This window comes from Hemitrygon akajei, chromosome 18, assembly GCF_048418815.1.
Source record: "Hemitrygon akajei chromosome 18, sHemAka1.3, whole genome shotgun sequence".
Taxonomy (NCBI): domain Eukaryota; kingdom Metazoa; phylum Chordata; class Chondrichthyes; order Myliobatiformes; family Dasyatidae; genus Hemitrygon; species Hemitrygon akajei.
In genome coordinates this window covers 41,422,137-41,436,980 of record NC_133141.1, presented here as the reverse complement: position 1 = coordinate 41,436,980, position 14,844 = coordinate 41,422,137, and the positions used below count along the sequence as shown (strand labels likewise).

General features: G+C 45.9%; 3 protein-coding genes across 3 annotated transcripts; 2 read left to right on the top strand and 1 right to left on the bottom strand.

Annotated features, from left to right (window-relative positions):
- Positions 1–4,249: 4,249 nt before the first annotated feature.
- Positions 4,250–5,035, top strand: LOC140741390 (heat shock protein beta-11-like). The gene has a single exon (XM_073071560.1). The coding sequence runs from the start codon at positions 4,250–4,252 to the stop codon at positions 4,904–4,906; it is 657 nt and encodes a 218-aa protein (XP_072927661.1). The 3' UTR covers positions 4,907–5,035.
- A 4,055-nt stretch (positions 5,036–9,090) lies between these two features.
- On the bottom strand, positions 9,091–9,992 carry LOC140741581 (heat shock protein beta-11-like). Its single transcript, XM_073071886.1, has one exon. The coding sequence runs from the start codon at positions 9,909–9,911 to the stop codon at positions 9,264–9,266; it is 648 nt and encodes a 215-aa protein (XP_072927987.1). The 5' UTR covers positions 9,912–9,992; the 3' UTR covers positions 9,091–9,263.
- A 267-nt stretch (positions 9,993–10,259) lies between these two features.
- On the top strand, positions 10,260–11,179 carry LOC140741580 (heat shock protein beta-11-like). The gene has a single exon (XM_073071885.1). The coding sequence runs from the start codon at positions 10,358–10,360 to the stop codon at positions 11,003–11,005; it is 648 nt and encodes a 215-aa protein (XP_072927986.1). The 5' UTR covers positions 10,260–10,357; the 3' UTR covers positions 11,006–11,179.
- The last annotated feature ends 3,665 nt before the right edge of the window (positions 11,180–14,844 follow it).

Below are 14,844 nucleotides of genomic sequence, written 5' to 3'. Positions count from 1 at the left end.
GAGTGTCGTCACTGCGCAGCCTGGCCACAAACGGGAGTGACTCAGCTCAGCGCTGCTCTCGGGACGATTCCAGCGGGGCCGCCTCCTGAATACTGTACATGACGAAATGTCATCTCCGCAACAAGTTATTTCTGGCTCATTCTGGCAGCTTCCTCCCCTCCATCCCTGCAAGATACCAGGGAGATCAGGGCGGGTCAGTGGACAAGAGTGGAGATGGCTTCTCTGTGTCCCTGGATGTACCGCGATTCTCCCCGGAAGAACTGAAGGTGAAAGTCCTTGGAAGAAAAGTGCTGGTGACAGGAAAATACGAGAAGAAGAGCGACGATGGCAGCGGCTCTTACAGCTACAGACTTGAGGAGTTCAGGAGGGAATTCCAGCTGCCAGAAGGTGTCGATGCTCAGTCAGTGAAATGTTGTTTGACCCAGGACGGTGTGTTAAAGGTTCAAGCCCCGCGCCTGGCTCTGACCGCTGTGGATGAGCGAATCGTCCCGATCAACAGCGAATCCGATACGGCATCCAGTCCCCGACAGAATCCCGGGGAAAACGAGAGTGGAGCAGCTGAGGGGAATAACGAGACGAAAATGGACAATTCAGTCTAATTTGCGCGAAAACGCTGAAAATGTCAATAAATGTAGAAAAAAGCGTATTTTAACAGTAATGTCAAATCAATTCTTGTTTGCTTCACAGTGAGAATTCATCAACATGTCAATATTTATATTACCGTCGACTATTTTATTTAAATGTATTTAAAAATAAACATCTGAAAGGGGAAATGCTTGCTGTGTGTTATTAACTTTGAAAATACACATTCGGGATCAATCCGCGTAAAGATAAACGTTGGTTGCTAAACCTGCACAAACTTCGAGAGTCGCGCTCTCATTCACTACATCTTTGTCCCCATTCATTCATTCCACTATATTTCCATTTCGCAGTCACCAGTCTCAGTATCACTTTACTTCCCATCTTTCCTCATCTCTATATACAGGCTGGGGTCTGTCGCCATATATTCCACAGACTTCAGTGGCATAGAGAGGGGGATGATGAATCACTTCCGTAAACTGCAGTATTAATCATCATTATTCCTCGCAGAATTGGAGTATTTGGACCCAGCATTGATAATTCCATGCCACGTCGGTCAGTGAGCCAGGGCACAACTTTTCGGTAGGTAGTCTTCCTCTGCCACTGCAACCACTTTCCTTTTGGGGCACCGGTTTGGGAGATACAGTCTGAGTAAGGTGGACGAGTAATAGCTGAGTATTTTGTAGATAGGATCCACACAAGTCAAAGTGAGCCAAGGGCGAAGGGATGATACAGTCGGGATTTCCCACTCACGGTGCCCGTTTAGAGCTGGGTAGTGTTGAGATGCAATGAAGCCGGGAAGGGTTCAATATTCAATCGTACCCGTGATTAGTCTTTTCATATGCTGATGAAAGGTTTTGTGGGTCGGAAGCTGCGTTACATGCCGCAGGATAAGTTGACTGAGCAGCCACAGTTCTCTAATCTGCCACAGTTTGAGCGCTACAGTTGATTGATCACTCTATCCCGGGATATCGAAGGCTGATGCTACCAAAGTGATGATAATGCGTGTATACACAACGATGTCAGAGATTGCCACCGACTGACACAGAGAAACGTAGAAACATAGAAATCCTACAGCACAATACTGGCCCCTGTGCCGAACATGTCCTTATCTTAGAAATTACCTAGGGTTACCCACAGCCTTCTATTTTTCTAAGCTCCATGTACCTATCCAGGAGTCTCTTAAAGGACCCCATCGTATCCGCCTCCACCACCGTTGCCGGCAGCCCATTCCACGCACTCACCACTCCCTGCGTAAAAACTTACTCCTGACATCTCCTCTGTACCTACTTCCAAGCACCTTAAAACTGTGCCCTCTCGTACTAGCCATTTCAGCCCCGGGGGAAAGGCTCTGAAGAGCCACACGATCAATGCCTCTCATCATCTTGTACACCTCAACCTATTCTCGTAAGGCATGGTCTCCAATCCAGGCAACATCCTTATAAATATCCTCTGCACCTTTTCTATGGTTTCCACATCCTTCCTGTAGTGAGGCGACCAGAACTGAGCACAGTACTCCAAGAGGGGTCTGACCAGGGTCCTATATAGCTGCAACATTACCTCTCAGCTCCTAAACTCAATCCCACGATTGATGAAGGCCAATGCACCATCACTGTTTTAACCACAGAGTCAACCTGCACAGCAACTTTGAGTGTCCTATGGACTTGGACCCCAAGATCCCTCTGATCCTCCACACTGCCAACAGTCTTACCATTAATGCTCTATTCTGCCATTATATTTGACCTACTAAAATGAACCACTTCGTACTTATCTGGGTTGAACTCCATCTGCCACTTCTCAGCCCAGTTTTGCATCCTATCAATGTCCCACTGTAACCTCTGACAGCGCTCCACACTATCAACAACACCCCCAACCTTTGTGTCATCAGTAAATTTACTAACCCATCCCTCCACTTCCTCGTCCAGGTCATTTATAAAAATCACAAAGAGTAGGGGTCCCAGAACAGATCCCTGAGGCACACCACTGGTCATCGACCTCCATGCAGAATATGACCCGTCTACAACCTCCCTTTGCTTTCTGTACGGAAGCAGGTTCTGGATCCACAAAGCAATGTCTCCTTGGATCCCATGCCTCCTTACCTTCTCAATAAGCCTTGCCTGGGGTACTGTATCAAATGCCTTGCTGAAATCCATATACAAATTCAATCAGGCTCGTAAGGCACAACCTGCCTTTCACAAAGCCAATTCTCCGGAGCCTCTCCCGCTCCCGTTGATGATGCAAATATCTTTGCCAGAGGTTCAGTGATCTCCTCCCCTCGCCTCCCACAGTAGCCTAGGATACATTTCATCCGGTCCTGGTGACTTATCCAACTTGATGCTTTCCAAAACCTCCTGCACATCCTCTTTCTTAATACCTACATGCTCAAGCTTTTCAGTCTGCTGTAAGTCATCCCTACAATCATCAAGATCCTTTTCTGCAGTGAATACTGAAGAAAAGTATTCATTAAGTACCTCTCCTATCTCCTCTGGTTCCGTACACACTTTTCCACTGTCACACTTGATTGGTCCTATTCTCTCTTGTCTTGTTCTCTTGCTCTTCACATACTTGTAGCATGCCTTGGGGTTTTCCTTAATCCTGTCCTCCAAGACCTTCACATGACCCTTTCTGGCACTCCAAATTTCATTCTTAAACTCCTTCCTGCTAGCATTATAATCTCCTAGATCTCTATCATTACCTAGTTTTTTTTTTAACCTTTCCTAAGCTTTTCTTTTCTTCTTGACTAGATTTACAACAGCCTTTGTACACCACGGTTCCTGCGCCCTACTATCCTTTCCCTGTCTCATTGGAACATACCTATGCAGAACTCCACGCAAATATCCCCTGAACATTTGCCACATTTCTTCCGTACATTTCCCTGAGAACATCTATTCCCAATTTATGCTTCCAAGTTCCTGCCTGATAGTCTCAAATTTTCCCTGACTCCAATTAAACGCTTTCCTAACTTGCCTGTTCCTATCCCTCTCCAATGCTATGGTATCGTATGTCAACAAAACCTTCTTGAACACACCTAACAAACTCCACCCCATCTACACCCCTTGCTCTAGGGGCATGCCAATCGATATTTGGGAAATTAAAATCTCCCACCACGACAACCCTGTTATTATTACACCTTTCCAGGATCTGTTTCCCTATCTGCTCCTCTATGTCCCTGTTACTATTGGGCAGCCTATAAAAAACACACAGTAATGTTATTGACCCCTTCCTGTGCCTAACATCCATCCACAGGGACTCCGTAGACAATCCCTCCATGACTTCATCCTTTTCTGCAGCCGTGACGCTATCTGTGATCAACAGTGCCACGCCCCCACCTCTTTTGCCTCCCTCGCTGTCCTTTCTGAAACATCCAAAGCCTGGCACTCGAAGTAAACATTCCTGCCGCTGAGCCAAGTCTCTGTAATGGCCACAACATCATAGGTCCAAGTACTGATCCGCCCTCTAAGCTCATCAGCTTTGATCGAAATACTTCTTGCATTGCAATAGACACATCTCAAACCTTGACATCACAGGCTCCAGCCCTGTCTGGCTCCTTCCGCAACTCTACCCTGCAATATATAAGGCGTGTGTCTCGAGGGTTGCGGCAGATCAGAAACTGAGGTCGGCCACTTCACGCCAGTTGCCTTGCAGAGAGGTGACAGAAGAGGCAGAAAACATGCGCAACCGCCGACCTTCGCACCCTTCCTGCCTGTGCCAGCAGCCTGGGAACACACCGTGGCCTAGTCTATTCACTCGCGTTGACCCATTCGAACTTACCGCGTGGAAACAGATCGAGCAAATGCGAAAAGGCATGAACTTCATCGACAGAGCTGTCGAGGGGGTTGCCAAACAGTCCTGGAACGAAAGCGCAATAATTCAGAGGCCGGGAGCTGATCACCAGGGAGATCAGGGCGGGTCAGTGGACAAGAGTGGAGGTAACTTCTCTGTGTCCCTGGATGTATCGCGATTCTCCCCGGAAGAACTGAAGGTGAAAGTCCTTGGAAGAAAAGTGCTGGTGACAGGAGAATACGAGAAGAAGAGCGACGATGGCAGCGGCTCTTACAGCTACAGACTTGAGGAGTTCAGGAGGGAATTCCAGCTGCCAGAAGGTGTCGATGCTCAGTCAGTGAAATGTTGTTTGACCCAGGACGGTGTGTTAAAGGTTCAAGCCCCGCGCCTGGCTCTGACCGCCGTGGATGAGCGAATCGTCCCGATCAACAGCGAATCCGATACGGCATCCAGTCCCCGACAGAATCCCGGGGAGGAGGCACAGGAAAACGAGAGTGGAGCAGCTGAGGGGAACAACCAGACAAAAATGGACAATTCAGTCTAATTTGCATGAAAACGTTGAAAATTTCAATAAATGCAGAAAAAAGTATTTTAACAGTAATGTCAAATCAATTCTTGTTTGCTTCACAGTGAGAATTCATCAATGTGTCAATATTTATATTCACGTCGACTATTTTATTGAAATGTATTTATAAATAAACATCTGAAAGGGGAAACCCTAGCTGTCGTATTAACTTTGAAAATGCACATTCGGGACGTAGACACTTTCAATCAGCGTAAAGATAAATATTCGTTGCTAAACTTGCACAAACTCCCAGAGTCGCTCTCTCATTCACTACATCTTTGTCCCCATTCATTCATTCCACTATAATTTCCATTTCGCAGTCACTAGTCTCGGGTGAGCTCCTCGACTCCGTTTGCTTCCACATCTCGGTATACAAGAAGCGGAATGTCGCCATATATTCCACAGACTTCAGTGGCATAGAGAGGGGGATGATGAATCACTTCCGTAAACTGCAGTATTAATCATCATTATTCCTCGCAGAATTGGAGTATTTGGACCCAGCATTGATAATTCCATGCCACGTCGGTCAGTGACCCAGGGCACGACTTTTCGGTAGGTAGTCTTCCTCTGTCACTGCAACCACTTTCCTTTTGGGGCACCGGTTTGGGAGATACAGTCTGAGTAAGGTGGACGAGTAATAGCTGAGTATTTTGTAGATAGGATCCACACAAGTCAAAGTGAGCCAAGGGCGAAGGGATGATACAGTCGGGATTTCCCACTCACGATGCCCGTTTAGAGCTGGGTAGTGTTGAGATGCAATGAAGCCGGGAAGGGTTCGATATTCAATCGTACCCGTGATTAGTCTTTTCATATGCTGATGAAAGGTTTTGTGGGTCGGATGATGAGTTAAATGCCACCAGGCTCGCCCGGATTGTCGCGATAGAAGTCTCGGATGAGAGAAAGGTGAAGAGGCGGGGGATCCAGGTGCGCTCCTCAGGACCGTATCCCTCCCAGTCGACCAGGTACTGGAGACCCCTGCCTCGGCGGCGCACAACCAGTATTCGCCCGACGGTGTAAGCTGGGTGATCGTCGATGATTCGGGCGGGCGGAGGATATTCAGCAGGTAGGAACAAATGGCTGACAGACACAGGTTTCAGTTGGGAGACGTGGAACGTGGGATGAATGTGCATGGATTTGGGCAGTTGGAGTTACGACCACCGAAGGGTTGATGATGCTCTCGATTAACGATGGTCCAATGTAACGAGGATTCGGATTTGAAGGGGATGTCCCTTGAAGGGATACAAACCATCTGACCAGGCTGATACTTGGGTGCTGGAATCCGGTGGCGATCGCCGATACTCCGGTTGCGGTCAGCAGAGTGGAGCCGGGCCGAGCGTCGTCCTTCCAGATCTTGCGCCACCGGCGGAGATGGGCCTGAACTGAAGGTACAGTGATGTCGTCTTGGTGGGCAGAAAACAGAGCGGGTTGATAACCGACGGAGCATTCGAAAGGAGACATTCCGGTGGCGGCGCTGACCAGGCACTTGTCGGCACAGTCAACCCAAGTGAGATGGGTTACCAGATCACGGCTGTGTGTCTGTTATTTAGTAAACGTATTTTTCGGATCTATCTAAGATGCGAATTGTTATTTGATGATGGAGAACGGAGTCTCAGTTCGGAATGCGAGGGGCAAGTACGTAACAGTTTGAGGGTCTGGGATCAGAGCTTGGAGTGGACATAGAGAAATACTGAGTCAAGAGGGAAAATGGGGAGGAAGCAGAGCGACAGAATTTCACAGCAGTTCACGGTCAGTTACACCCTCCCTCATTACAGCTCTCTGCAGTGGTGCACCATGCTCCTGAGTTTCAGAAGTTTGGAGCGGGCGACCTGCCTTAACAAACCCCGCCAGATTTCATCCAATACGGCTCCAATTACTAAGGTTATTTATCATAATGGGAAAGCATTGTACAGGTGGGCGAAAGTCCTTGCACAAATTAAGATTCTTTTTGAAATACAATTTTCCTAACTGCAGGACAGAAGTATTGGAATTTCCCGGGCGATACTGCAGGACCACGATACCGCTCGATTCTAAACAGGTGTTTGCACAAAATGTCAAAGCACTGTGTGCAAAACACACAAAGACACCATTCAGGTACAGGATAACACAGTAACATTCTCGCCACACAAGTGTCAGTCGGTGGCAATCTCTGACGTGCATTACCATCACTTTGGTAGCATCAGCCTTAAATACCCCGGGACATAGAGAGCAATCAACGGTAGCGCTCAAACTATGGCAGATTGGAGAAGCGTGGCTGCTTTGAGTCAACTGATCCCGCAGCAAGTAACGCAGCTTCCGACCCACAAAACTTTTCAACCACTTAGAAAAACACTCGTCACGAGTACGGTATAATATTGAACCCTTCCCGGCTTCATTGCATCTCAACACTACCCAGCTCTAAACGGGCATCGTGAGTGGGAAATCCCGACTGTATCATCCCTTCGCCCTTGGCTCACTTTGACTTGTGTGGATCCTATCTACAAAATACTCAGCTATTACTCGTCCACCTTACTCAGACTGTATCTCCCAAACCGGTGCCCCAAAAGGAAAGTGGTTGCAGTGGCAGAGGAAGACTACCTACCGAAAAGTTGTGCCCTGGCTCACTGACCGACGTGGCATGGAATTATCAATGCTGGGTCCAAATACTCCAATTCTGCGAGGAATAATGATGATTAATACTGCAGTTTACGGAAGTGATTCATCATCCCCCTCTCTATGCCACTGAAGTCTGTGGAATATATGGAGACATTCCACATCCTGTATATAGAGATGAGGAACGACACGGAGTAAAGGGGCTCACCCGACACTGGTGACTGCGAAATGGAAATTATAGTGGAATGAATGAATAGGGACAAAGATGTGGTGAATGAGAGAGCGACTCTCGAAGTTTGTGCAGGTTTAGCAACCAACGTTTATCTTTACGCAGATTGAAAGTGTCTACATCCCGAATGTGTATTTTCAAATTTAATAACACACAGCAAGCATTTCCCCTTTCAGATGTTTATTTATTTATTTATTTATTTTTAAAAATTTTATTTAATTGCATTTTTAAGTGATTACAAGTATGGAAAAAAAAAAGTATATATCCCTTCCCCCCTCCCCCCTAACTTCCCTATATATAAAAAAAAATTAAGAAAGAAAAAAAAAGAAAGAAAGAGTGCCTGGTTGTTGGAAGGTCTCCACATGCTCCATGGAGTTCTTAATAACTTTAGTATATATATTTATTTCTTTCCCCAAGTAGCCAATTATTTCATCTTCAGAGCACCTATATATTTAATCCTGTCTTTTGTAAATAAGGGCGCCAAATTTTCAAAAATGTTTCATATTTATCTCTTAAATTATAAGTAATTTTTTCTAATGGAATACAGCCATAGATTTCTTTTTTCCAACAATCTATACTTAAATATGTATCTGATTTCCAAGTAATTGCAATAGTCTTTTTGGCTACAGCCAGTGCAATTTTTATGAATTCTTTCTGATATTTATTTAGTTTGAGTTTCGGTTTTATCCCTTCAATATCACCTAGTAAAAGTAATATTGGATTATGAGGAAGTTGCATTCCCGTAATTTGTTCCAATAAAAGTCTTAAATTTGTCCAAAAAGGTTGAATTTTAGGACAAGACCATGTAGAATGTAAAAATGTACCAGTTTCTTAGTTACATCGGAAACACTGATCAGATATTCCTTTTACAATGGACAATCAACTTTTATATAATTAGTTTCAAAAAGGGATTAAATACATAGGAGATTGTTTTGAAGGAGGTATATTAATGTCATTCGATCAATTAAAGAATAAATATAAAGTATCAAATAACACTTTATTTTGTTACTTTCAACTAAGGGCTTACATAAGAGAAAAGCTAGGTCAAACAATGTTATTGCCGAAATCGAATGAAATAGAAATTTTAATTCAAAAAGGAAATATTAAAAAAATTATATCTTGTATGTATAATTTGATTCAAAAACAGGCAATTAAACAAGGAGTCCATAAGTCAAGACAAAAATGGGAAAGTGATTTGAATATTAAAATTGAAGAAACAAATTGGTCAAGACTATGTCTTGATAGTATGACAAATACAATAAATGTTCGGTTAAGATTAGTGCAATATAACTTTTTACATCAATTATATATTACACCACAAAAAATAAATAAATTAAATCCAAGCTTATCTGATCAGATGTTTATTTTTAAATACATTTAAATAAAATACTCGACGTTAATATAAATATTGACACATTGATGAATTCTCACTGTGAAGCAAACAAGAATTAATATGACATTACTGTTAAAATACGCTTTTGAATGGATTTATTGACATCTTCAGCGTTTTCGTGCAAATTAGACTGAACTGTCCATTTTTGTCTGGTTGTTCCCCTCAGCTGCTCCACTCTCGTTTTCCTGTGCCTCCTCCCCGGGATTCTGTCGGGGACTGGATGCCGTATCGGATTCACTGTTGATCGGGACGATTCGCTCATCCACAGCGGTCAGAGCCAGGCGTGGGGCTTGAACCTTTAACACACCGTCCTGGGTCAAACAACATTTCACTGACTGAGCATCGACACCTTCTGGCAGCTGGAATTCCCTCCTGAACTCCTCAAGTCTGTAGCTGTAAGAGCCGCTGCCATCGTCGCTCTTCTTCTCGTATTTTCCTGTCACCAGCACTTTTCTTCCAAGGACTTTCACCTTCAGTTCTTCCGGGGAGAATCGCGGTACATCCAGGGACACAGAGAAGCCATCTCCACTCTTGTCCACTGTTCCGTTCTGACCTCCTTCGGCTCCGGCTCGAATTCGTGGTCTTTCCCCCCAGAACTCTTTGGCCAACTCCTCGAAAATTCTCTCCATGAAATTCATGCCCTTTCGCATTTCCTCCACCTGTTTCCACACGTTACATTCGAGCGGCTCAAAGACAGTGAGCGGCACGGGCCACAGTGTGTGCACCGGCTGCTGGAACAGGCGGGACGTCTGGCAAGTCCGACAGCTGAGCATCGTCTCGGCTTCTTCAGTCGTTTCTCTCAAAGGCGGCTGGCGTGAAGTGGCGGATCTCAGTTTCTGATCTGCCGAGGCTCTCTGAACATACGCCTTTTATATTGCAGGGACAGAGGGGAGGAAGCTGCCAGAATGAGCCAGAAGTGTCTGGGTTGCGGAGATGACAATAATACCGAGTGTCGTCACTGCGCAGCCTGGCCACAAACGGGAGTGACTCAGCTCAGCGCTGCTCTCGGGACGATTCCAGCGGGGCCGCCTCCTGAATACTGTACATGACGAAATGTCACCTCCGCAACAAGTTATTTCTGGCTCATTCTGGCAGCTTCCTCCCCTCTGTCCCTGCAATATAAAAGGCGTGTGTTCAGAGAGCCTCGGCAGATCAGAAACTGAGATCCGCCACTTCACGCCAGCCGCCTTTGAGAGAAACGACTGAAGAAGCCGAGACGATGCTCAGCTGTCGGACTTGCCAGACGTCCCGCCTGTTCCAGCAGCCGGTGCACACACTGTGGCCCGTGCCGCTCACTGTCTTTGAGCCGCTCGAATGTAACGTGTGGAAACAGGTGGAGGAAATGCGAAAGGGCATGAATTTCATGGAGAGAATTTTCGAGGAGTTGGCCAAAGAGTTCTGGGGGGAAAGACCACGAATTCGAGCCGGAGCCGAAGGAGGTCAGAACGGAACAGTGGACAAGAGTGGAGATGGCTTCTCTGTGTCCCTGGATGTACCGCGATTCTCCCCGGAAGAACTGAAGGTGAAAGTCCTTGGAAGAAAAGTGCTGGTGACAGGAAAATACGAGAAGAAGAGCGACGATGGCAGCGGCTCTTACAGCTACAGACTTGAGGAGTTCAGGAGGGAATTCCAGCTGCCAGAAGGTGTCGATGCTCAGTCAGTGAAATGTTGTTTGACCCAGGACGGTGTGATAAAGGTTCAAGCCCCGCGCCTGGCTCTGACCGCTGTGGATGAGCGAATCGTCCCGATCAACAGCGAATCCGATACGGCATCCAGTCCCCGACAAAATCCCGGGGAGGAGGCACAGGAAAACGAGAGTGGAGCAGCTGAGGGGAACAACCTGACAAAAATGGACAGTTCAGTCTAATTTGCACGAAAACGCTGAAGATGTCAATAAATCCATTCAAAAGCGTATTTTAACAGTAATGTCATATTAATTCTTGTTTGCTTCACAGTGAGAATTCATCAATGTGTCAATATTTATATTAACGTCGAGTATTTTATTTAAATGTATTTAAAAATAAACATCTGAAAGGGGAAATCCTTGCTGTGTTTTATTAACTTTGAAAATACACCTTCGGGTTGTAGACACTTTCACTCCGTGTTAAGGTACTGTAAATTTCGGTTGCTAACCCTGCGCAAACTTCGAGAGTCATTCTCTCATCCACTACATCTTTGTCCCTATTCATTCATTCCAGTATAATTTCCGTTTCGCAATCACCAGTCTCGGGTGAGCCCCTTGACTCCGTTTGCTTCCACATCTACGTATACAGTATATGTCATACGGAGGGGGGTGCGCATTGAAAGCGGACCCTAATGCAAGACAGAGACACTGAACTACTAGGAACTGGACTGGACTAGAGTTAGGGACGGGACAGGACACAGATTAGGAGCTGGGAAAGGAATACAGACTTGGGCTAGGACTTTGGCTCGGAAAGCGGGACCAGTCAAGGAACTGGGAGCTAGGACCCTGAGCTTGGACTCCGTGCCAGAGACTGGACAAGGACCCAGAACCTGCGCCTAGAGTCGGGCTGGGTCCCCGGAACTAGGCGAGGACATGACGCGGCTTCAGGACTGGACATGGCTTGGGTTCTTCGAGGCTTGGCTACAGGACTGGACATGGCTTGGGTTCTTCGAGGCTTGGCTACAGGACTAGGTGGGGCTTGGGTTCTTCGACTCTCGGCTGCAGAACGAGACATGCAACTCCTGCACAGGACGAGGCACATAGATAGGACTAGAACCTGAAGCCCTGACTCGATGTTGGGACACCTGAACACGGGGCTTTGATCCTGAGAGAGACAGGAACACAGAGACATGGAACACAGAGCCGGGACCCCTCCTTAGGAACAGGACTTGGGGCCGGGGCTCTACACAGAGCCAGGACCACTCCTAGGGAACAGGACTAGGGCCAGGACTCGTACACATAACACAGAGAGTCGGTTCTCAACACAAGGTAGTGGGAAACGGCCGGACCTACCTAGCAACGGTGTGGACACAGAGACAGTTTCCAAAACAAGGTAGAGGCAAACGGCCAGACCTACCAAGTCAAATCGTGGACACAGAGACAGTTCCAAACAACGATAGGCAGTTCCTTATCTAAACACAGCAAGGCTCCGGTCTTGCTCCAACGGTAGAACAGGCAAGGCTTCAGGAAGAAGGTGAAGGGAAGGGAACAGTCCAGCAAATGAAGCTTCTTCTTCTTTTTCGATTTTCAGCAGTTTAGACGCAGCAAGCCGTATTACTGCCCACCGCAGGATGTTTAATTAGTTACAGAGATTCAAGAAACTCAAATTCTTGAATATACACTAGTCGCACGTAGAAACAGAATGATAAACTTTTCAATCAGATGGTCTCTTGGTGGACAAAGATTTAACAGAAAAACAAAATACATTTAAGTCAGAAAGCCTCTTGAACAATATTCTTCTTTCAATTTTATATCGAGTACAACTCAGCAAAACATGTTGAACTGTCTCTGGACTACCACAGACACATAATCCAGTAGGATATCTTCATATTATCTTTAAGTAATAGTTTAGCCCACAATGCCGCAACCTACGTCTTGTTAATTTCACAATATCTCTACGATTTAAAGAGTAACAGTCTGAGACCTTTTTAACTAGTGGGTGACTAGAAAAGAAATCCCTTCCCTTTAATTCATTTTTCCAATCCTCCAGCCATTGCTTCTCTATACTTTTTTAAAAAAATCTTACTTCTCAATTGTGCTCTTCCTGAGGGTATTCTAATTCCTACTTGCCCGCTCTGTAAGGAAGACTTTGCAATGCAATCCACAATTTCATTTCCCTCCACCCCAGCATGCCCAGGTGTCCATGTAAATCTGACTTCACAACCCATCTTCCCTACTCTAAACAAAACTAAGGGAATCTCAATAACTATGTCAGGACGAGCTTTTGATATATTCCCTTTTATAGCCTCTAAGACAGCAGCAGAATCCGAACAGATGACAACCCTGCATAGTCGAGAGTCTTCTGTCCACCATAAGGCCCAGAGGATTGCTAATAATTCTGTTGCAAAGACAGAAACACCATCTGAAACCCGGTGACCAATCACAACTCCAAGTTGAGACACGTACATCCCAAATCCTGCATTACTGCTCTCTGGGTCCAATGAGCCATCTGTAAAAATTTTCATAGAAGATCCCCATTTATTATTTAAATATTCATTTACGATCGATGCTGTTGAAATTGCTCTGCTTCCTTGAAGCTGAAAAAGGAGGAATAGGTCTACTTCTGGTTCTGGCAAAAGCCAAAAAGGAACAGGTGGCAAGCAAATTTGGTCAGCTATGTCTTCCTCAATCAATTTCAATTTCACAGCCCAGATATTAACCAAATCTAAAAATGGATATCTTTTAATTTTACTTTGGCACTTTGACATCTCATGCAAAAGACATTTTGACAGACAGCTGTGTTATGGTCCCGTCCGGAGCCCACATTCCCGGTCTTGATCCAGTCCGCGGACTCCGGACTCCGGGTCTTGTAGCCATTCCTCCTTTCGCCTTTGAGCCCAATTAGACACACCTGTGGATCATCGTGACTTGTTGGGGCTCAAGGAGACGCACCTGATGCCCATCGGCTGGCGGTGTATATAGGGGGCTCTGGGATTGAGTGGTGTTGGGGGTTGCCCTGGTTTGGAGTATGCCTGGTTAAAGACGAGTTCTTTGAGTAAGTCTGGCAGTCACCCTGGACTTAGTTGCCTGGTGGGGGACTCTGCCCCTACCCATCTCTTGTTGTTGATGGGTTGTGCCCTGCTTCCTATCCAGGTGACCTGTGACCTGCCCAGGCCCCTGTGCTCCTGCCTGGGAGGTCTAGGCCCTGCCCAGGAGTTATGTGGCCTGCCCAGTGAACTCTGGGATCCTGCCCTGCCTGAACTCTAAGACTCTCCTGGAACCCCAGAATCACCTTGAACGTCACGTCCCTCATGCACACCACAGTCACCACATCTTGTCTATCGTTTAGTTGTTCCCGTCCTGCCCCTAGTACTTCAGTGCCTGTGTCCTACAATTGGGTCCAGCCTCCTGTTCCCTTATGACAAGCTGTGATTGAAACTATTTAGCTTTGCCCAATACTGCAGGCCCAACTTAACTCGTCGTAAATGTCGAGGCGCTTCTCCCATCTCCACATAATGCAGGGACTGATGCTGTTCTGAAAGCTCCACAACAGAGTCTAAGTGCTTTGGACTGCACAATGTCTAATTTTCCAAGTACTGCCGTAGCATCAGAACCATAAGCAATACAACTATCAATTACTGATCTAATCATCGCTAGATATATTAAGTACATAGATTCCTGCCCTGCTGCCCAGTCACATCCAGCAATACTTCTCATAGCATTTAAAACTTTCTCACACTTTCCAATTGTTTTATTTATATGAATCCTCCAAGTAAGACTTTGCTCAAACCAGACACCTAATAACTTGACTCTTTCTAATGGAGAATCAGATAGACACAATTCACAATCAGGAATCTTTCTTCTAAAGCCAAAATCATAAATTTGGGCTTAGAAGCAGAAATCCTGAAATCCCAATTGATTGCCCAGTTTTCAACTGACCTTAAAGCCTTCTGTACCTGTTTTAATATATACTTGATGTTTCTTCCTCTTTTCCAGATTGTACCATCGTCTGTAAACAATGAGTTGCCAAATCCTGTCCCTACCTGCTCAAAGATATCGTTTATCATGACATTAAAAAGAAC

Coding starts and splice junctions, on each gene's coding strand:
- LOC140741581 (XM_073071886.1), bottom strand. CDS start 9,911: ATGCTCAGCTGTCGGACTTGCCAGACGTCCCGCCTGTTCCAGCAGCCG.
- LOC140741390 (XM_073071560.1), top strand. CDS start 4,250: ATGCGCAACCGCCGACCTTCGCACCCTTCCTGCCTGTGCCAGCAGCCT.
- LOC140741580 (XM_073071885.1), top strand. CDS start 10,358: ATGCTCAGCTGTCGGACTTGCCAGACGTCCCGCCTGTTCCAGCAGCCG.